At 61.6% G+C, this 21,380-nt stretch overlaps 6 protein-coding genes across 6 annotated transcripts; all 6 read right to left on the bottom strand.

The window, feature by feature from the left end:
• Positions 1–568: 568 nt before the first annotated feature.
• Positions 569–1,786, bottom strand: LDBPK_290580 (hypothetical protein, conserved; the record flags this gene model as incomplete). The annotated part of the gene is made up of 1 exon (XM_003862427.1): positions 569–1,786. The coding sequence occupies one exon, from the start codon at positions 1,784–1,786 to the stop codon at positions 569–571; it is 1,218 nt and encodes a 405-aa protein (XP_003862475.1).
• A 749-nt stretch (positions 1,787–2,535) lies between these two features.
• On the bottom strand, positions 2,536–5,073 carry LDBPK_290590 (hypothetical protein, conserved; the record flags this gene model as incomplete). Its single annotated transcript, XM_003862428.1, has 1 exon — positions 2,536–5,073. The coding sequence occupies one exon, from the start codon at positions 5,071–5,073 to the stop codon at positions 2,536–2,538; it is 2,538 nt and encodes an 845-aa protein (XP_003862476.1).
• A 1,219-nt stretch (positions 5,074–6,292) lies between these two features.
• Positions 6,293–7,744, bottom strand: LDBPK_290600 (hypothetical protein, conserved; the record flags this gene model as incomplete). Its single annotated transcript, XM_003862429.1, has 1 exon — positions 6,293–7,744. One exon carries the CDS (start codon positions 7,742–7,744, stop codon positions 6,293–6,295), a length of 1,452 nt encoding a protein of 483 aa, XP_003862477.1.
• An 896-nt stretch (positions 7,745–8,640) lies between these two features.
• Positions 8,641–11,961, bottom strand: LDBPK_290610 (DNA repair helicase, putative; the record flags this gene model as incomplete). The annotated part of the gene is made up of 1 exon (XM_003862430.1): positions 8,641–11,961. The coding sequence occupies one exon, from the start codon at positions 11,959–11,961 to the stop codon at positions 8,641–8,643; it is 3,321 nt and encodes a 1,106-aa protein (XP_003862478.1).
• An 884-nt stretch (positions 11,962–12,845) lies between these two features.
• Positions 12,846–14,582, bottom strand: LDBPK_290620 (hypothetical protein, conserved; the record flags this gene model as incomplete). The annotated part of the gene is made up of 1 exon (XM_003862431.1): positions 12,846–14,582. The coding sequence occupies one exon, from the start codon at positions 14,580–14,582 to the stop codon at positions 12,846–12,848; it is 1,737 nt and encodes a 578-aa protein (XP_003862479.1).
• A 1,415-nt stretch (positions 14,583–15,997) lies between these two features.
• Positions 15,998–17,893, bottom strand: LDBPK_290630 (hypothetical protein, conserved; the record flags this gene model as incomplete). Its single annotated transcript, XM_003862432.1, has 1 exon — positions 15,998–17,893. One exon carries the CDS (start codon positions 17,891–17,893, stop codon positions 15,998–16,000), a length of 1,896 nt encoding a protein of 631 aa, XP_003862480.1.
• Between the last annotated feature and the right edge of the window lie 3,487 nt (positions 17,894–21,380).

Raw genomic sequence — 21,380 nt, forward strand, 5'->3', positions numbered from 1 at the left:
GGCAGGGGCCTTTTGTCCCCTCCCCTGCATCCGCCCGCCTTTCCCAGGCGTGGGTGTGCTGAGGGAGAGGCCGCGGGCAAGCATCTGCCTGAGCGCGAAAAGGTCACGGCTTGTCGCCCTGAAAGGGGCACAGGGTACCAGCCTCAGACGCCCGACGGGGGCAGCCCGCTCAGCACGACCGCTGCCGACGAAAGATGCCGTGTGCGTGCGAAGCTCCAAAAGGGCCGGCGCCTGCATGCCCGCACGAGGGCTGCCGAACCCCTGTGGCAACGCCGCGGCCCGGTGTGTACACCTCCCGCGCCAAGTGCGCAGGGTAGCCCGCTCGCGTCAGTGTGCGGGGGTGTCGGCGGGTCATGCGGTGACAGAGTGAGAAGGCGGCGTATTCGCAATCAGCCAACGGTGTTTACGATTATCTTAGTTACTTACAAAATTGAAAAACATCAGCAGCCACGAAGCTATTCCCCAGCGCAGTCGTCCACACACACACGCGCACGTCGTGGGGTGCACCCGAAGACGCGCGTGAGCGTCGCCATGTTGGCGCTGTCGATAAGCCGCTCCGTGCACCACCCTACACGCTTTGTGAGGCAGAAGCGCTGCAGCTGGTTAGGCTGTGGCTGGCAAAGGCGGACGCCAGCCACGCTGCGGCAGCGCGGTGCAGTTGCAGCGCGTACGCTATTTCTACCAGCAGGAGTGCGAAGAGAAACAGCACTGTGAGGCGCCACTGCCGCTGCCGTTGCCGAGCTAACGCGCGGTCGTTGCGCCGCTTCAGCGCCACCACGTTGGCGTGGCTGAACTCCTTGGGGTGTTCGAGGCGATAAGCGCGGACAGCGTCGCGGTGACGCTGGCCGAACTTGAAGTAGTCGGCACCGTAGCACCGCTTCGCGATGTCCTCCACGACGTCGCGATCGACGTGCCCGCTACCCTCCTCACGTCGGTAGAGCGGTACACCGTCCAGGTGATAGTGGTACGCATCATCTAGTGGAATGGCTATTACGAAGTCAAGCACGCAGCCGGCCTTCATCATCGCAACAGCGAGCCGCGCAATGTTGTATGCGTCGTCGAAGCCGTTGTGCGGCCTGCCGTCGAAGCGCAGGTTCATCTTGCGCAGCATGGCGTCTAGTTTAATCGGCACGCCGTGGTTCAGGTGGTGGGCAAAGGTGGTGCGGATATCGAGGTATTCGTAGAAGATGCTGGGAAAGCCTACATGATCGCGCAGGATGTGATGCTCGTGGATGAAGTTCTTGAAATCCCATGGGCCGTCGGCGGCGAAGATGGTCTTGGCGCCTCTGGGAATGGTCTCCCGGTACCATTTCTCGAAGAGCTGGATGGCCTCGGTAATGCTCGGGGCAGCGTCCACGACCTCTTGTGTGATACCGGTGAGCTGGGTGCAGAAGGGGGTCAGCCTGGAGTTGCGCCAGGGCTTCACGAAGGTGTGAAAGGAGCGGGCTCGATCGACCTGACCGGTGCGGACGTCGATAAGGACACCAGGAATCTCGATGACCTCGTGGGGGTAGTTCCGGCTGTTCTGCTCACACGTCGCCTCCACGTCCACGACAATGATATAATCGAAGAGCTGTTGGTCTAACGGGTCCGTGTCATCGTAAGTGTGCTTTACTTTGTTCTGCTTGGCGGAGGTATGGGTGGACAGGTAGGAGTCGCCGCCACCGCCTCGGGTGCCGAAGTACGTGTGGTGCCCCGTGGACGTGCTGTGGCGTTGATGCTGGTTCGCCTTTCGCTGCTTGTTCGCAGCCTCCTTGGCCTTCCCACGCTTGTTGTGGGGAGACATGATTCGTTGATAGCGGCAAGGACGGCGAGGCAGAGAAGGTCAAAGCAGGTTTGTGTGTGCGTGTGTGTGTGTATGTGTGCACCGGCGATGTGGGCTCTACGTGCAAGGGGATGAAGATACAGATCAGCAAGAGGCGGAGGATGGGGGAACGATGTGGAGAGGCTATGTCAAGCGCACAGGCGTGAACGCACGCATAACGGCACGTCTCTCAGACGCCGCGCCACGGAGAGGACGAAGCGAGGCGGATGCAAGGACGGGCGTGTAGACACGTCAGCACGCGAAGTGTGCACGATAAGAGGAGGAAGGAGTAAGTGTTCCACCAGCACGACCGTCAACACGAAGCCGCAACAGCACAACCGTGCGAGCAGCAGCATCGATGGCGCGACACGATCCCACATGAGCAAAAAGTGAGAGAGCAGTGAAGCCAACAAAGGAAAAGAAAGCGAAAAAAAGAGACACAACGTGTTGCCTATTTACATCCGCATAAGACTACCAGCACACACACACACAGATACAAGTAGTCATCCTAGCTGTGGCGCTGATTTGTACAAGCCAAGGACTCGATGGGCGCTCCTACGGCGACTAGCTGCTGCGCTGACTTGATGCGTACTGTCTCGCCCTTCGTTGGCAACAGTGATTCCCCAAGACTGGAGAGACGAGCCACCGCCGATGCGGCGGGGTCCGTGGTGGGAGCGGGACGGCGCAGTCGGAGGCCCTTGCGCTGGTGATCAAGATGGCAGCGACACCCTTCAGCCTTCCGTCAGGCTCAGCGGCGCGGCACCGTCCCTCTTCTCGGCGCCCAAGGCGTCAAGCCACACACGCCACGACAACGCGTACTGTCGCGCGTACAGCACCCGCACCGCCTCCTGAACATTCTGGCGTGCCCGCAGGCAGCACTGGGTATGGTGATGCACCCACCGCTTTAGCTGCTCCGTCTCTGCGGAGGTGTACTGCTCCGCTGGCGCGGAGCAGCGCTGCGCCACCAGGTATCGCTCCGCTGATGAGATACTATGGTCCTTGCCACTCAGTTTCTCCTCCACAATGGTCGAGGCAAGCGCGACGAGGGCGAGGCTGGATTCGTACGCCACCATCACCCGCAGCACAGCCGCCGTCGGCACCACCATCATCAGCCTCTGCACATCGCACGCGCGCAGGTGGCAGTCGTGGGCGCCAATCGCGACAAGCAGCGGCACCGTGTAGGGCGAAGTCGACAGCGTCGGGCAGTGCTCCAGCAGCACACGCGTCGTCTCGGCATACCCGTTGGCGATGGCGTAGTAGAGCGCGGTGCAGTCGGCGTCATCCATGTACTCCACCTCGGCACCGGCCCCCAGCAGCTGTAACACCAACTCCACCGGGTCACTGTGCGGATTGTTGACGGCGCACAGCAGCGGGGTCCAGCAGAAGCTGTCGCTCACCAGCGGGTCCACGAGGGCGACGTTGATGACTGTGCCGCCGCCACGGTGCAGCAGTGTGCGGACGTAGCGGGCATTGTTGCGGTAGCAGGCGCGATGCAAGGCGGAGGCATTGCCCTCGGTGGCATCCTCGGGGTTAGCGGGGGAAGAGGGCAGCGAAGGGGCCGGCGCCACGGAACCGCTTCCCGTGCCCTGCAGAGGCAGCAGCGGTGCTGGATGCGCCAACGTCGGCAGCAGTGGCACAGCGCAAGAGGTCCTTAGCGGCTGCCCACATGGCCGCTGAAAGATCTCCGCAAAGGCGGCACATGCGCCGGCGACCAAGTCGAACTCTTCGCGCGCCAGCCCCTTCACCATCCACGCACCAGTGGCGTGGGACAGGGTGTAGGACACGGTGACCAAGCGCTTGCGCGGCGCCGCCACTGCCTGGGCCGGTGATGTCATGGTGCTGGTAGCAGAGCCTCTGCCCGTCCTCTTCGTGGAGAGGGAACGGGGAGCAGCGCCCGGGGCCGCCCGCAGGTGCCAATGATGCCCGCGGGCTCGACGCAAGACGGCTACGCGCACTTCGCCGATAACATCGGTGAGACCCACAACATAGTCGCCAGCCATTGCGTCAGACCGGGCGGCTAAGGAGAAGGCCAGGTAGGCAAACGGCTCCGACAAGTCCACTGCACCCAGCTCCAGTTCGTGGCGCAGGTTCGCCTCCAGAAGCTGCAGTGGTCCCCACACACTCAGAAACCGTTGCAGCGAGTAAAGCGAGATGACGCCGCAGTCCTTGAAGTTCAGCACCGCCATGATAACCCCATGCGTCCACGACGGGAACAGCGGCAGGAAGGGAAGGAACTCCTCCGTCGTGCACGCGGCGCGGTTGCGTCCCACATGGACGTCCCACGCGTTCCGCAGCATGTTGTCCTCCAGGTGCGCGTGAGCATCGAAGTACACAGGCGCCTCGTCTGTCGCCTTCACGTACCATCGGATGTGCGCGAAATGCACATCCAGGTCGGCGTTCACGCTGGCAACGGCGTCGGCGACGTGGAGGGGGAGAAGGTGCTGCCCGCTCACTGGGATAAGCTCCTGCGTATCAGCGACGGTGGCACCTGCAGCCGCGGCGGCGGTGGTCTCCCGGTGCGCCTTTGGTTGCGGTGCAGCAGCCATGGAAGACTCGTGCGCGGACGGCTGCCGTGGGGAGGCACGGCAGGAGACCAACGCGATATCGCTGGCCGCCGCATTCGTCCGGCAACTTTTTCCTGCACTATAGACGCGCACGGCTTCGCGCGGTGAGTTGGCAACCGCACTAGCGGCGGCCATGCTACTCTCCGCCTTGAGTGCGCCACGATCCGGGTTGGAGGTATCGCGCTGCGTCTCCCATGTCTCGTGATCACGCAAGGCCCGCTCACCCCGCTCGAGAACACTGTGAAGGAAGCGCATCAGGCGGTCTAGAAGGACGCCCTGTCGCTGCAACTCGCCGCGGCCGAGTGCCAGCTGATCACTAAGATCGAGTAGATACGTGTGGATCTCCCGCAGCGTGGGAAACACCGCTGGCAGGGAGAGGCCGAGATCGGTGCAGAGGATGTCCATGCGGACCGCCAGCACCAGCACATCAGCAATCGGTGTCCCTGACGCGATGATGCCGTTCGTGACGCTGTGAAGGTGCTGGCGACACTCCTCGCAGGCGGCACGGAACAGCTTAAACTCCCGAGCGCTTAGAGGCTTATCGTCATTCAACTCCGTGGTGATGTGGCGCAGCGCGCTCACTGGAGGGCCGGCGCGCCCCGGCGCAGGGGCAAGGTCCGGGAACTGGCGGGTGTCGGCATCAGACACGGCACGAGCCATGGCACGCAGTTCAGGCGGAATGTTGCACCGTCGCTGCTTGACCATCTCGATGGGCAAGAAAGAGAGAGAGAGCAACGCTTCAAAGGTTCAACCTCACCCTTGCGGGTGTGCGTGTTGGCGAGGAGGTGGGGAAAGAACCGGCACAAGCGGACTCAAGGAGCACGGCTGGCTGGATGGATGGCAGGACGGGTTGGAGGGAGAAGGGGGAGAGGCAGGAAGACACCGACGAGATAACATGAAGAGGAGGGAGCAGCATTGTCCAGGTGCGAGAGGCAGAGAAGCCTGAGGAAGCTCAGAGAGAAAGAAAGCGCGTGCAGCAGGCCCAGGCACTACATGGCGGCACATCAGTGCTCCCTGTCCCTCCACACACAAACACGTCAGCACAGGAGAAAAGCAAGCAGCGTCGCGCGACGACAAGCCGTGAGTCTAGTGGGCAGAAGGTAAGGGGAAAAACACACGACTCGGGTCTCTTTCGCCGTGTGCGCAAGACAGCGAAAACCTCTCATGACCCGGCGTAAGAAGCGTCGCTGTTTCGTGCTTTTCTGAGCAGGACGCACAGACGCCGTGCTTCGAGTAAATCACCATGGTCTCGCCTCTAAGAGGGAGGAAGGGGGGTTCAAAGGCGCGTGCACCTCGCTACTTACATGCGTTCCAAAGGATGCAACGGCACAGAATCATAGCAAAAACAAAAGAGGGGAAAGGCACATGCAACGCTGTGCTCGGGTGGCTGCGTGCACCTTTCCCTTGAAGAGTAGTGAACAGAGTGCCCAACGCGCCGTTTGTCGTCGTCACCGTCCCTGGCACCCCCCCCCTGCCTCCCCCCTGTCGCCTTACGCCGCCTCCTGCAGACTGGAGCGGCGCCGGCAATGTGGGAAGCGTGGGGGAAGAGAGGCAGGATATATAAAAAAGGAGGCCGGGCTGCGCATAAACCATGCATGCGAGGCCGGCGCGGACACACACACAAACACAGAGAGAGAGGGACACAGACGCACATGCCTTGCTGCTGGTAGCCAGCACGTGTACACGGGGAGCGCGTCGGCGTCCTCCCCTCGTTTTCGCCATTCTGCCTGCGCGCCCTTTACATCCACAGCCGCCTCGTGAAGGCGAAGCGGACACTAAACCGAAGCGAGAGAAAAGAGGGCGGAGGCGGAGGGCATGAGAAATGGGCAGGAACAGGCACGCACAGGAGTGTGCAAGTCGAGAGGGGGAGGGGGAACGCGCATCGGTACTTCGGCAACGGCCAACCACACTGCCTCGGCGCCCTCTAGTGAGGCACAGACTTACCGCTCACCCTCCACAAACGATCACCACGATTCTGCCGCCCACGCGGCACAGAGGTGGTCGAGGATGCAACGGGCATGTGCCGACGATGCCGCTCCCGCAGCTCCGCGACGGTCATGTCTTCTTCCGGAAGACGCCGTTGCACGAGGCACACCTGAGGCAACGGCGCGAGCTGCATCCAATCCCACCTTGGGACGCTCGTGCACTTTGCTTGCTGGTCGTTCGGGGGCTTGCGGCGCGTGAGGGATGACGAGGAGGCTGCAGTGCGCTGCTCAACAGCCCGCGGCGCCACCCTCTCGTTCGGCAGGGCCTCTACAGACCGAATTGCACGGCGCACAGCGTCCGCCTCACGCGCAGCGGCGCCGCCGCATCGCCCCTTCCCGCCGACCACGATGACGTGATAGCCCATTTCCTGCCAGCGTGCTGTGTTCGCCTCGGTAACCGTCGCAGGCCGAATCCAACCCCCTTCGTCTTCGTTGTCGTCCTCACGCACGTCTGCGTTCGTCAACGCCTCAGCGCCAATCGTCGAGGCGGCGTGGGCGGACGTTGTTCGTGGTAGTGCCTCGTCTTCCGCCCTCATCCCTTCACTGCTGGTCATCGCTACCACCCGTGATGACACGGAAGGAGACTGGGTCGGGCTGTGACTGCCGCCCGTTGCCCCGTCCTTGCACACAAGCTTTCCACCGGCGTCGAGTTGGGTCAAGAAGACGATGGCGTCCTCCTCTGCAGTCGTGCCAGACGAGCAATTCTTGAGGGCCCTCACGACCGTGGCCGAAGTAGGACCTGCACCTGTGATCGCCGGTGGATTGGGTGTGCGGCGCATCCGCGCCTCCACCGCCGACTGCGGCGCGAGGGGCAGCGGGCCCGGTTGGCGGCGTCCGCGCCTGTCCACCACGTCATCCGGCAGCAGCGCTGCCGGAACGTACTGCGTCATGCCTTGCCCCACCAGGCGCTCGGCAGGCGGATCGGCGGCGAGGTGCTGCATCGCCTGCCATCGCCGCTTCAGAGCTTTCTGAAAAGCCTCGTCGACGGCGTCGCATCTACGCCTCGATCGACGGCGCCGGGCCTCGATGATGGCGAGCTGTCGCTTGCGAAGACGCAGATCCGCCAACTCGCGCTCCTCCAGCTCCCTCTCTCGCTGCAGGGAAATGCTGTAGGAAGGCCCCCTAGTGGCGACGGCGTTTGCGGAGGAGGCGGCAGAGGCCAGCTGCTGCTTCTCCTCTAGGGAGGCTAGAAGGTCTTGGAAGTAGCTAATTTCACTCGGTAGTCGGTGCCAATCTTCGTCGTACCCCTTCGCCTTTACGCTCGTCTCCTCATTGCTGGAAGCGGAGGCCGCCTCCGCAGCTGCCTCAATCGCTACATGTGGGGCCGCCATGGTGCCAGAAGCGGGTCGAAGGGCCGGCAACAGCGGAGACGACGCTGATGTGGCGGGCATAGCTCAAGGCTCACTGTCTCGTAACGAAAGGCAAACGCGGCGCCGCTTATTGGTGCGTGCGAGTGCCAGGTAGCTGCTGAGGGTGTATGGAGCAGTGGGAATGCAGTGATCTCCTCCCGTAAGCCTTGACTCGCGCCGTATTTGCCGCACTGTGTCCTGCGGCACCGTCCACTTGCCTTTCGAGTAGGGGGAGGGTGGCGAACAGCAACAGCTTGGCGCTGGCAGAGACGGCGACAGAGGCGAGGATGGTGGCTGGAGACGACATGCTTGATGGGCGAGAGAGCAGGGAAGGGAAGAAGGCGAGAGAGAGAGAGAGAGAAAAGATCATCATGGCAACGCAGGACATGACGGTGTCGGGTCCTCCACACGCTGAAAGTCGTGGAGAGTACGCCGGAGAGAAAAAGTGAGGGCCGCTCGAGAGAGCGAGAGTCCGCTTCATGGTGTTGCAGAGCACTGTAGGCGGCGATTGAAACCACAGCAGCGGCAGTGCCGTTGCGGCATCACCGCCGCCATCACAGCAAGACACACAAGCGCCTGCTCACATGAGAACTGCAACCTCTCTTGTCGGCAGAGGTGCGCAATGTGTTTGGTTGGCTTCTTCTGCGCACGCCTCGTTTATCCACTCACGTGTCCATTGGCAGACACGTGAGTGGAGGTGGCAGCCGGGAGTCAGACGTGGGTGGGAGGGGTGCTGCTGTGCCCCGTCGAAGCGCGCTTTTCTGAGCTGCGAACGCCGTTTGACAGCACGCGCACTCACGGAGAGACTTGCGTATGCAGAAAAGGGGAGATGAACTGCGCGGCACAGCCCCCATGCATACTCAGAAGGGCGCCCATTCACGCCGACAGCTACCACCACAACGGTGGCAGCAGCACCAGCAGCACGAGCAGGCAGCCGTCTACTCGGCCTCCGTCACGGCGTCGCTGCCACGCGTATCTCGTGCACGCAACACAGTGTTTCGGACGAAGCTGATGCAGTGACTTTCCTGATCAGCCGTCGCAGGGATGCACCGATGGCTGCGGTCAAGGCAGCCACGACGCACGCGGCGCTCGCGCAGCGAAGAAGACGGCGCACCTTCGCCAATGAGCACAGTGCCAAAGGTCCGCGGCGCATCCACGCTGCTGAAGGTGACCTTCCATGACTCGGAGCTGAGCAGAGGGTATCGCCCGAGCTCCTCGGACGAGGGCCGGGGGGTGCCTCTGCCCAACTCGCCGCCACGCAAGGTACAAGTCGCTCGTCCGTGCTGAAACGCCGCCTCGATGAGGGCTGCTGCATCAACAGAAAACGGAGCCCAGTAGAGGCCATCGTAGTGCACCACGCCAGCATCCGCCACCGCTGCCGTTTCCGAGGACGGTGTAGCGGAAGCGGTGTTGTGCGTCTGATACCACCACTGGGGTGGCCCCACACAGCAGGGCTGCCCGCCCACGCGCGCGAACTCGCTCAGAACGCGGTCACAGTGCAAGATGCGGTAGGCGAAGCCCTGATCGCGCAGCCAGCTCTGCCTTTTGTAGCTTGTGCTGACGTCCGCCGTATCCTGCGAGACAAGGGTGTAGAAGTAGGCGCATGTGTTGTCGAGGGATGGCGGCTTGGGGCGCAGGATGCGGCCAAGGCGTTGCGCCTCCTGCCGACGCGACGCCCCGAGGCCAGAGACCTGGATCACGACAGATGCGCAGGGCAGGTCCAGCGCGACATCACCGACACGTGTCAAGACGATGGCGTTCACGCTATCGGAGTGCTGGAAGTACTGCAACAGGTTTGTCCGCTCTGCCTCGCTCGTCCGCCGATCCATGAAAGGCAGGTGGAGGTGATGCGCAAAGAAGCGCACGTCAGCGAGGTAGTCGCAAAATATAATCACCTTGTCGGGCGGAGAGCGCTGCTGATGAAAGGCCAGAAGCGCCTGCGTACACCACAGCTTGTACGGGTTGCAGGAAGCAAGGCGCAGAGAGCGCGAGGTAAGGGAGCCGTACGCGTCATGCCCTCTGCCCCTCCCTCCACGGGCGCCGTTGTCCTCCCCATCGCTGTCCCCGTCCTCCCCGGCGTCCTCGTCGTCCTGAAAGACACTCTCGCGGCAACGCTTTCCGTTGCCGCCGCGGCCGCCACGATGGTTGAGGCGTGCGTGTGCGCCGAGAAGGGCACGGGTGCTCTGAATATCGTGGTACTCTTGCAGGAACAGGGGCGGCATCGGGCACTGCACCTCGGCGCACTCGACGTTCGCCAGGAAGCCGGCGCAAGTCAGATCGAGCCAGTTAGCTTCATACAGCTTTGGCCCCACAAGGTGACGCAGGTCGCCGATTTTGTCGTCCTCCCGCAGCAGCGTTGCGCTGAGCCCCAGCACGCACTTGTACTTGATTGTGTTCAGCACATCCTGGAAGTGGTGCGCGAGGGCGGTGTGCACCTCGTCCAGAAGCAGCAGACCCCACGGCTGCGCAGTCATGGCCTGTAGGATCGCCCGGGACTCTTCCGCAGCAGCGCCGTCCGTGCTACCTCGCTTTGCGACGACCATGCTGTAGGTGGTGATGAAAACCTTGCCCGGTCGCTGCTTCACCTTTGCTGTGCACACCGTCACCTCATCCTCAGCCAGGTCCGTCCAACGCAAAAACTCGCGCTGCCACTGGAAAACAGACATGTTGTTGATGCACATCACGATAGTGGTAGTTTGCATGGTGGCGGCAGCACCAATGCCAGTTAGCGTCTTGCCAGCCCCGCACGGGAGGACGATGACGCCTTGGTGCGCCTTGCGTCCTCGGCAGAACCTCTCGAGCGATGCCACCTGGTAGGGCCGCAGACGAACGTGGCTTGCGAGGTTCAGGTTCGGCACATGCAGGGTGCGGTCCTGCATGTAGTCGTAGTAGCAGTCGGCGCGGATGTCAAACTTTGAAAAGAGGCACTCCTTCACCTCTCGTAGCTTTCCGTCACGCACCTGGCACTTGTACAAAAAGCGGCTGGCACTTGGCGTCGCTGCCGCCTTCTCATGCCGGGTGCCGGCACGCGGGGATTCGTAGAGCAAGCGCAGCACGGCAGGCCGCCCGGCGTCCCGCGCCAGCCGTTCAGCATCGCCGATGTTCTTTGTATTTCCCAGCGGGCTCCGATCAACGTCAGATAAGATCCAGCGCTCAGCGCCGCAGATCACCACCGGCTCCAGGAACTCCTTCAGGGCCGGTAGTACGTGTTCCAAGTGCGCCCGCTGGCGCGACTGAACAAAGTAGAGCAGCTGCTGATCGTCTCGGTCGGCAAGCGCACCGGTGGCAGCGCCGTTTCGCTCCTTCGATACTGTCGCCCTGGACGTGGCGGTGGTTGAGGCAAAGGAGGCACCACGGCTCGCCTCGAACTGGTGGAAGCGCCGCAGGCGCGGCTGCAGCACGATCTGCACGCGAGAAGCGTGTTCCTCCTCCTTCAGCATCTGCGCCAACGACTCTGGAAGCGGTCGATGGACGTCAGCAGGCCGCACAACTGCAAGGGAGATGAGCGGTCGTGCTGCGATTGGCGTCCCTTGTTCAAGCGGAGAGCCCGTGGTGGGCGAGTGTATAGGCGCTGCTGCAGATGCCGGCGTCGGCAACAAGGGACGGAAGAGCTGCAAGAGACGGCTAGTCGGGCTGCCGGAAGGCGCTGCGGCGCGAGACGAGACTGTTTCCAAGGCCGAGGCAGCCGCGTCGCCCGCGGACAAACGGTCGCCTACCGCCTCCTCTTCCACCTTTTCCCGTTTTACAAGAGTCTTCCAGCTGTCGTTGCTCACGTGGGGGGCGGAGACAGCGGGTGATGCGACGTCGTCGGCGCCTGTGCGGTTCAGCGAGGCCAGAATGGTGCCTGTCAGATCGACGTCGGAGAGGCACCGCGGCAGTGGTATGCGAGCAGCAAACGACGAAGACGCGGTTTTAGTCGCCAACGCCTCCTGAGAAGCCCGAAATCCATCTACCTCCGCGCTCCCATTCGACTCGTCCAGCGCGGCCGCCAGCCTCTCCAGTGCTGCGCAGCGCTCAAGGTCAACAGGCAGCTCCTGAGCCGCGTTCAGCCGGAAGTGTCGGAGAACACTCTCAATCATGGCAAGCGAGTACGTGCCCTCGGCGGTGGCCGCGGACAAGGAGGAGCTGTCCATGCGGTACTGTTCCATGTACTGGGTCCTGCTGACTGGCTCGCAGCAGGAAATGAGAAAGTCGATGACATGGGTGTAGGCGGGGTGCGCCTTCTCCACAAAGATGTTGCCCGAGTCACCGATGTTCATTGTGGCCGTGTGCGCGCCTCCAGGTGGAAACGGGAAGGTGAGTGCCCGCCCACTGCACGGACACTCTCTGCCTGGCCTTCACCCCTTCCACGCCGCTGCTCACGGCGTAACGCGAGATCGGCACAAGGAAAAGGCGCGAGATGCGACGACGTGCAGACGGAGCGGCAAGGCGGCAGACTCGTGTGCTTCTTCACTTCGTTTTCCAGAAGGAGAGCGCCAGTGCGGAGACTCAGATGAAGTGCATACACCACGCACACGCGCAGGCACTCACGACTGAAGGAGAGGAGTGGCAGCAATGTGTCGCCAGTCTCCACCTCCTGATGGAGTACTGGATGGCGGACACGTGAGCAGATTCGCGTGGGCGAGCGAGCTAGATAGAGGGGGGCGGGTGCGCGAACCGGAAGAAAAGAGTGGGGCAGTTCATGGGTAAGGAGGTGGTGAAGAAGGCCGTTAGACCAGAGCAGTCAAGAGCGCTAAAACAGCTGCAGGCATGCGCGCGTAGGCGGGTGTTGGGAAGGTGTCCCCATAAAAATGGCCGTTTGCTGTGGCAGAGTGGCTATCAAACACACAGGAAGGGGTGGTGGGGGCTGTAGGAAGATGTGGAGAGATGATGGGTTAGCACATCGATCGCGAAAGAAGGACCGAGTCGCCCCCATCACGGGCTCACCCCTTCTGCTGCACGCAGTGTCCACAAGGGCGAGGGCAAAGCAGAAGCGACGCAGGCCACGCTTGATGGGCACACGCCCTATCTCCGTGTGTGTGTGTGTCCTCTAGTCGTCTGTATCGTCTTGCCGTCGGCCGCTAAATCGCTGTCCACATCGCGCACGAGCGCGCCCCCGGGCCGCCACCATCACAGCAGAAGAGAAAATTAACCGAGATGCGCGTCACCCCGCCGCGCCCTCGCCGCGCTTCAAGACATCGGCCAGCGTCGGGAAGCTCTTCGCGCAGTCGTGCTCGCATGGCCCGATGTGGCACACGAGGTTGCAGAACTTGCCACAGCAGGGCAGGTTCTTGCCGCACTTCCGTCCACACGAGATCTCCTTCTTGTAGCATGGCATGTGGAACGGCATCGGCTTCTGGTGCGACGCGCACAGCTTCTCTCCCAGCACGACACACTTGGGACACTCAGCCTCGATGTGGCATGGGTGGTTTGGCGGGTGCCCACACGAACGCGGGATGCTGCAGGGATGATTGCACTGCGGCGGCCGCGTCCCGCACGGCACCGGCGGGTCCACCCACGTCTTCCGGCATCGGCAGTAGAGGCGCTCGTACGAGACGTGGGCGCATGGGGGGCACTTACCTTGGTGGCAGAGTCGCCCGCACTGATGCACACCACACGCGAGCTTTCGAATGCATATCTGCAGGCATGTGTGCTCCGCGTCGGTACAGCACGTCTTAGTGCAGCGATGCTTGTGGCAAGACAACATGCGACGGCATACTTGATTGCACTTGGGAGGCATCGACACAGGCAGTGTGCCAGTTGGCAATCCACACCGCACGCGCGCCGCCTCCCACTCAGACTCCGGCAGGTACTGGCAGAAGCAGGGGCAGGATACGTGGCGGCTGCCGCACGCGCATGGCACCGTCACCGTCTCCTTGCACGGTGCGCACGGCGTTTCGTCGTGGCACGTCAGCCAGCACAGGTGACCGCACGGCAGTGGCAGCTCGCACGTGAGCCCACATGACGGTACAGGGTCCATGCACGACGTTCGCTCTACCTGCACCCGCGTTTTGCCACACGGACAGAATTTCTGGCGCTGCGGAGTGCGGTAGCACTTCTCGCACAAGCCAGGGTGGCACAGCATGCCGCACACGTGTTGGTCGCAATCGCGCTTCTTTTCGCAGTGGTGCGCGCAACGGAAGCCGCTGACGCTCGCGCCGGCACCCGCGTCACCTGCAGCGCCGTCGTCCGCAGCTGCTGTCGCAGCAGCACCGGCGAAGGCAGGCGGAGCAGCCCCGCACCGCCGCGTGCGCACCGTAGCCCCGCAGTAACACTTCTCCATAACCATCACTGTGCAGACTGGGCAGGCGCCTTCGTGGCAGGGCGCCTTGCAGCGATGCTCCCCGCAGTCCAGCAGCTTCCCGCAGGTCTCGTCGCACTCGTACCCGTGAATACTGCTTGAGCAGCCCACCGTCTTGGAATGCTTGCCACACCAGCATGCCTGCTCGCGAACACGCGTGCAGGCTGGGCACGGCCCGGGATGGCACAGCAGCGTGCACCGGTGAGGACAGCAGGGGTCTGCTTGACGCCGCTCGCACGGCTGGCCGCAGCTACCGGGCACGAGCATCGCGTCCGCGGGCGGCTTCGCCGTCTTGCCGCAATAGCACCGATAGACAGCCAGGCTATCGTTATCGTTTAAGGACTGGCAAAGAGGGCAGCGGAAGCGGTCCAGCTCCCCGCGGGCGGCGACGCCCGACGTGGACTGCAGCTGACGATCGCGCTCTTTCGTTTGACTGTCCGCCCAGAAGCGGATGCATGGCAAGTGAAAGACGCCATAGCAGCGTGAGCAGGCCCAAAGCTCGTGTCGGTGGCCGACAGGCTCGGAGCAGACCATGCACTCGTACCGGCCGGCGAGAAGGTCCTCGGAGAGCTCGCGCGTGAGCTGCGGGGAGGCGCACATGGAGCGTGAGCTGAAGACGAGAGAAAAGATGGAAAGAAGGGCAACGGCTGCGATCCAATCAAAAATGAACGCGTCTCTGTGTTAGGGCGTGGGGGTAGGGGGTAAACACACACACACACACACACCGCCCACTTGTGTGCTGCACCGACGTGAATGCTACGCGTCCTCACTTGCGGAGCGAAACAGAGAGGGCAGAGACGAGATAAAGGGGCGAAGAAGTTGTGCACGGAGTGGGCCCGATGGCTGCGCTCGACGTGCACGGAAAGAAAGAGAAGACCAAGAGTGAGGAAAACGTTGTCAAGCGGCGCCAGGGACCAGAGAAGAGGGAAGCGCAAGAATTTCGGGCAGGAAAACGCGCTTGATGACAATGATCACGCAGACAGACAACACCACAACATGTCGAGAGAGAGAAACACTTACTGAAGGTGCCTCTGGAGGTCTCAGGGGGGCGGGGGCGGTCGACTTGAGTCTGCTGGGCTTGCCCAGACAGATGCAGTCAGTAAGATGAAAGATTCTCCTATTGTTGCCTAGAAGGCGGGGGAGGGGACGGTGGCACTTCTTAAAGCGGGCGAAGCGAGAGTCGCCTGCATTACATGAGACATGTCGGATGCAGACGCGCACATGAAGAACACAGCAGGCAGAAGCTCCTCTCCCTTTCCCTGCCCAAACGGTGGCGGTTCGCTTGAGAAACGGGGTCTATACAGTGCCCTTGCCACGCCGCCTAACTCAACCGCACGACGCCTGTAGCGGCGACGGCTGCACAAGACTACTTCCCTCGCTTTACCTTCGCTTTCTCTCCTGCAAGCAGTGATGGGTGTCCTCACTGCTTGCGCTCGCTCGCTCTGACGGTTCCCGCGCTGTCCTTCTGTTCTCCTCCTCCCCCCCCCTGTGTGCTGGGGAGAGGGACTCTCCGTCTCGCAGTACACACTGGATGTATGCGAGGGTCGGTGTACGCAACTGCACCTTATTACGCGAATCCGCATGCGCGGGTGCCGAACAAGAAACCGTGTGTTGCGCCCTTCGCTCCGTCCCCCACCCACCCACGACCAATACAATGCCTTGGGCAATCTGGGGGCCTATTGGGCGGCATCCCGTGGTACGGGGCGAGGGCACAAAACACGTCGCACCACTTAGCAACAAGAGCATCGCATCCGTTCTTTGTTAAGCGCGCGCGTGCAACCAAACGGCGGCCCGCATGCCACCACCACCAACCTCTGCCGCCCTCCTCCGTTGGCACTGTCACTACCAGGGCAACAACGCGGCGTATTGGAGGAGCTGCGCGACAACTTCGACGATCTCAGCCGCGTCTGCCTTTCTGAAGTTAGTCATGCGCATACTCCGCGCGGCGGCCTCGACCATTCGGATACCTCCTCCTCCGCAGCGCAGTGGCGGTCTTCGAAACCACCTCCAGACTCTCATGGCTTCGGGTGGTCTTCAAAGAAGTCGCGAGCGACGAAGAAGCGCAACGCCTGCAGCAGCACTCCCTGCTCATCCATCCTCGCCTCCTCTGTGAGTCGCTCGTACAGCGTCGGCGGCGGAGGCGGGCGGCGGGCGGGGTCGCGGCGGTGCAGCTGCGCGTACCTCGCTGCCGCGACAGGGGCCATCATGCGAGTCACCTCCCTCGGCGCATCAGCCAGCGGCGCTGCAGGCTGCGGCAACGGTGGCATGTCTTCGCTGCTTTGATCCTTCGGGGCATCGGCCACTGGTGTTGCGTGGCCCTCCGACGGCGGTGTGGCGTTAGCGCTCAGTTCCTCTTGAGGCGCGACAGGCGCCGCCCCGCGGAGTTCGCTGGGCAAGGGGTGCGTTGGCGCAACGCCATGTACCTGCTCAGCTACAGCTTGCTCGGCACCGCTGTCGCTTGGCGCCGTGGTCTCTGGCGCCTCTTGCTGCGGAGCATCACCGGGCCCCGGCTGCTCTGGCCCATTGTTGTCTTTTTCCGCCCTCTCACGATGCGGCTTGGCGCCCTTCTCCACCGCAGACAACTTTGCCTCGCCCCACACGACATGCCGATCATACGTGTTGTCGCCTTTCGTCGGGCAGTCGGACACCCAGTGATCACCCTTGATGCCGCAGCGGTGGCAGACGTAAAACTGCGGAACATCCTTTGCAGCAGCGTAGCGCTCGCGCACGAGCTGCACGCGTTGCCGCGGGGTAAGGGTGCCGTTGGGGCCAAGAGGGATTATCTTCGTGGGATGTGCTCGCGCGGCGTGGGCACCAGCCGACGAAGCCGGCGAGGGAGACGACTGCTTTGCCAAAGGCACGGCAGTCGCCGTGGTACCGACAGCATCGGTGCTCTGGTCCCCTGTCCGTGACCCTTGTGGAGACGTGTTAGAGGCCTTAATCGGTGCGGCCGTGGGGTCGGACTCCTGGTAAGATGAGACGGACGGCGGCTGAATGAAGCGAGCTTGCCCGCCCTCCGCGTCGCTTGCGAGAGATGGCGCCGGCGGCTGCGAAGGTTCGCACGGGTTTCGGTGGGAAGAGCGCCTTTGGCGGTGCTCAGACGACGAGCGCGACGACCGGGACGACGACGCAGATGCAGACGACGCTGCCGATGGAGAATGTGACCCGGCCGGCAGTCCGCCGCGTATAATCACAGACTCCTCCGTGCGAGGCCGCTTGCGAATAACAATACCATGCTGCTGCATCCACCGTCGCCGCTCATCGGGCAGCACAACGCCTCGCGCTGCCTTGTAGTAGAGCTCCTCTACCTTCATCTTCACGGCGTCCTGCGTGGGGAAGCGGCGCTTGCGCTGCTCGAGGTAAGCGTTCATGTCCACCAGGTTCGGCGCATCGGGGCGGTTGTGCAGCAGCTCTATGTGCTCCTCCATCCGCCAAGGCTTGCCCTTGCGGCAGGTGAAACGGCATCCGGCAACAGTGCAGTACATATGCGTGTCCATGTGTGCCTCGTACTTTTCCTGTGTGGCAAACTCTCGCTGACAGGCGTCGCAGTACAGGGCGTCATCCTTTCTGGCTGCTGGAGCGGCGCTTGTTTGAGGAAAGCGCTGCGCATTCGTGTGTGGCTCGTTCAATGGAGGAGGGCGAGCCGTGGCGTCGCCGGGATGCCCCGATGTGGAGCGGGACGGCAGCGCCAGTGCACGACTGCGATCGTTGCCGCTTTCCTCGCCAAGGATGTTGGCAGGGCTGCAGAGGAGCGGGTTGGGTGCTAGCTTGCACCACTCTCTGACTGTCCCGTACGCGCGCCGCCACCCCTCCATGGCGGTGGGGAGGCCAATCACGAGCTTTTCGTAGGGGCGAACGGCATCTTCCAGCTCACCGGGCGAAGGGCGAGGCATTCGATGGCGCGGTGGCATCTGCGGGCACAAGGAGCGTGGTGAGTGACTTGCTGCGTCTCTTAGGCTTAGCAAATTAGGTTGTGTCGGTCACCGCTATGGCTCGCTTACATGTTCTGTGGGGAAATGCGAGAGGCCGCAAAGGCGCAGATACACGGATGGGCGATAAAGTGAAGGTCTCGCTTGCGGGTGGCGACTTTCCCAGTCTTTGCACCCACTCAGCTGCGGGGGAGAGAAAGGGGGACCTCCCGCAGGCGACGCGGTGTTGCGGTGAGCGCCAAGGTATACGCTGGACACGTTTGCCAAGGGTACGTTGCGGAGCTGCGGAATGACTGTGCTGTAGGAGGAGGAGGGGGTATCGCAAGGCAGAGACCCTTATGGATATACATATATATATATATATATGTGTGTGTGTATGTGCGTGTGTGCTAAGCTCGATGCTGAAATCTCTCCCTCTCTTGCTTTTCGGTACGGTGGCGAGTGTCGCAGAGAGCCGTGAGAAGAGGGCGAGTGAGCTACGGAGAGAAGTCGCACAGAGAGATGGAGACAGGGAAAGAGGGTGGGGCATATGTTTGCCGTTGTGAAGTGACAGGAGGGGTGCACTCAGAAATGTCTGCCTTTGGGTGTAAGAGGGGGAAGAGGCAAGGCCGACTATGAGCCGGCGCGCGTGCACAAGTGCCTCTTTCACTCGTCCGCCCCAAGCAAAGAATGCAAGTGGGAAGGGCAAGAGGGTAAGAAAAAGAGAGAGCGGAGCGGAATGGGTGAGGCATCGCGGCCTGCGTTGCCCATATCCGTGGCGCTTTCCTCTTCGTCGGGCGTTGCCGTAGTATGGCACTCTTCCGTTTTTTTCTGGCGGAGTTTCCTCTCTTGTTTGTGTGTGTATGTAAAGGGGACGAAGAAATCGGTGCGGAGATGGAACTGCAGAAGAGGATGAAGGGCGAGGCGTCCATCGGGACGCAAGCACACACGCCGCCATACACAGCGAGACGCACAGGCAGAGTGCCACTCCCTTGCGCTGTGCTGCTGCGGATGCGGTGTGTGTGATTGCGTCCCGATGGACGCCTCTCTTTGACGTTCGCCACCCCCTCACTCCTCTTCTCTCGTGCTGAGGATGGAATAGACGCGAACACCAGTAACAGCACCGAAGGGGAGCACACACAGACAGAGAGAGGGGGCTGACGGAAGAGGCGAAAGGGGAAGAGAAAAAGACGGAGCACGTACATGGGCGCGCATGTATGTCTTCTTGCCTGGCGGCCTGTGTGTGTGTGTGTATGTGCGTGCATCCTTCCGGACTCTGTTCGTTGGGATGCTCATGCTCGTGTCGCCACACGACGTAACACATGCTCCGCCCGTCACGTACAGACAGCCCCTTCATTGATCCGTCTCTCTAGCCGGCGTGCATCCTGCCACCTCTTCCCTGTCTTTTCCTTTTTTGCGTTTCGTGCGTGTGTCGCGTGTCACAGGCGCACTAGCCATGAAATAGTGGGATGAACCGAGAAATGAAGCCACAAAAAGAAAACAGGCTGAGACCGAAGCCAAAACGCGAGAAGCCGTCCAATAAAGGTCGGAGGTGGATAGAAGAGGGGAAACGCAGGAGAGACGCGTGGGCGCACATCCATACGCGTCAGTGACGTCCGCCCTTTCCCCTCCGCATCCACGCAGGCGCTTTACGCTACACGTGCACGCTCTGTCTCACTCTGTATATATATATATATAGCGGGGCATGGGGGAGGGGGGGGTGCACGTGCTAACAAGCGCACCGTTGCAGAGAAGAAATGAGAAAGAACATGGTTGAAAAAAAAAAAACAGAAAGTTGTATGGCAGCGAGGTAGGATTGAGGGAGCGAGAGCGAGAGGGAGACAAAGTCCATGAGAAGAAGAAACACTCACGCGGGGTACGTCGATCACACGGTGGAAGCCGAGCCTTTTCGTCGCTGTGCACTTGCGTGTGCGTATGCGTAAGTGCCTAAAACCCATTGTTCTCAAGTCCTCACGCTCCATCTCTTTCTCTCTCTGTGTGTTTGAAGGTCTGTGACGAGAAGGGCGACTGCGTGTTTCTTCTCCGTTTTCCCTCCTTTTCCAGCGCCTCTCGTTGCTCCGTGCCGTCTGTGTGTGGGTGGTCGACGGATTGCATCTGCGTGCGCGCACATGCACACGTATCCCCTGGCCTTCGATAACAACACAGCGACACGCCTCACAACAGCCGCGCACGCGCGAGCAACGGAAACGCAAAAGAAGGGAGGCAGCCGTGTGCAAAGCAAGACAGAGGAAAAAGAAGAGAAAGAGTGCAAGCGGTGGTCGACGCAGCCGGCACGCGCGACATACCAACAAAACACAAAATAATAAAGTCGCATATGCACTTAAATACGTGGGCACAAATAACGTGCAGACATAACAGGCACCCACGCAGCTGAGGCAGACGCGCGCCCGCGCACTTGCGTGCAATGACAAGCGAGCAAAGAAAAAGGAGGGGGCTGGAAGAGGGAGAAGAAGGAGTTACACAATTACGAGGAGCAGCAGCAGATCATGGGGCAGGTAGAACAAGCTCCCAAGAGAATCGCTCTTTATTGCCTTTCGCTTGTTTTCTTTCCCGCTTCGCTCATGCTTCTTGCCGACCCCCTGCACGAATCCGATACGTGCTGGCATAAATGTGTGGTGTCTGGGTGTATTCGCGTGCGCGTGCGTGCGCATGGGGCTTTGACCATTCAATCGACTACACAGACGCAGGCCAAAAAGTCGAGCGATCCCGAAAATGTTAGAAAAAAAAAAGGAAATAGAAGAGGCGTGTGCACGTGTGCGAGAGAGAGAGAAAGGAAGGGACCGACGAAAAGAAGTGGGGCAACGCAGGAGCGGAGCGCACTCGCCACTCCGACGGATGGACGGGCAGGCACACCCAAACACGGAAACGCCACACAAGGCGAGAGGCAGCGTAAGAGAGAAAGAGCAATCGCAGGGGGGGGGGAAGACACAAATATCCACCTCCACCCTATCCCTCACACCTTGGCCCGTTCGCACATGTAGAGTATGCTCACGTGTGCCTCTCCGGCTCTCTCCTCCATCCTTCCGTCTTCGCCCTCCACATCGCCCCCTCCCCCCTCACACTCCCCTGCCCACACCTTTCACCACATCACCCCATGAGAACGAAGGGAGGATGAGTCGGTGCAGAGGGGAGGAGGCGATGTAGCTGTGTGACCGCGCATGTGAGTGTAGTGTGCCGGTCCGGTGGCTTTGCTCGCACCCGCTGTACTTCATGCCTCTCTGTTTTGCACGTGAGCTCAAGCAAGCAGAAAGCATGCTGCCTCTTCCCCCACCCCAAACACACACACACACTTTTCTTCGTCGTCACTCGTGGCGGCTGGAGTTTGGCTGCGGCGTCCCTTTTTTCTTCTCTTCATCGACAGCACATCTCTCTTACTCTTCGCTGGGCGAATATGCCGAGGCATTTCGTTCTCATTTTTGGTGGTCGCGTTGATGCGGAAAAGGCGCGTGGCGCCGGCTATTACCGCTAC

The sequence above is a fragment of the Leishmania donovani genome, chromosome 29, assembly GCF_000227135.1.
Source record: "Leishmania donovani BPK282A1 complete genome, chromosome 29".
Taxonomy (NCBI): domain Eukaryota; phylum Euglenozoa; class Kinetoplastea; order Trypanosomatida; family Trypanosomatidae; genus Leishmania; species Leishmania donovani.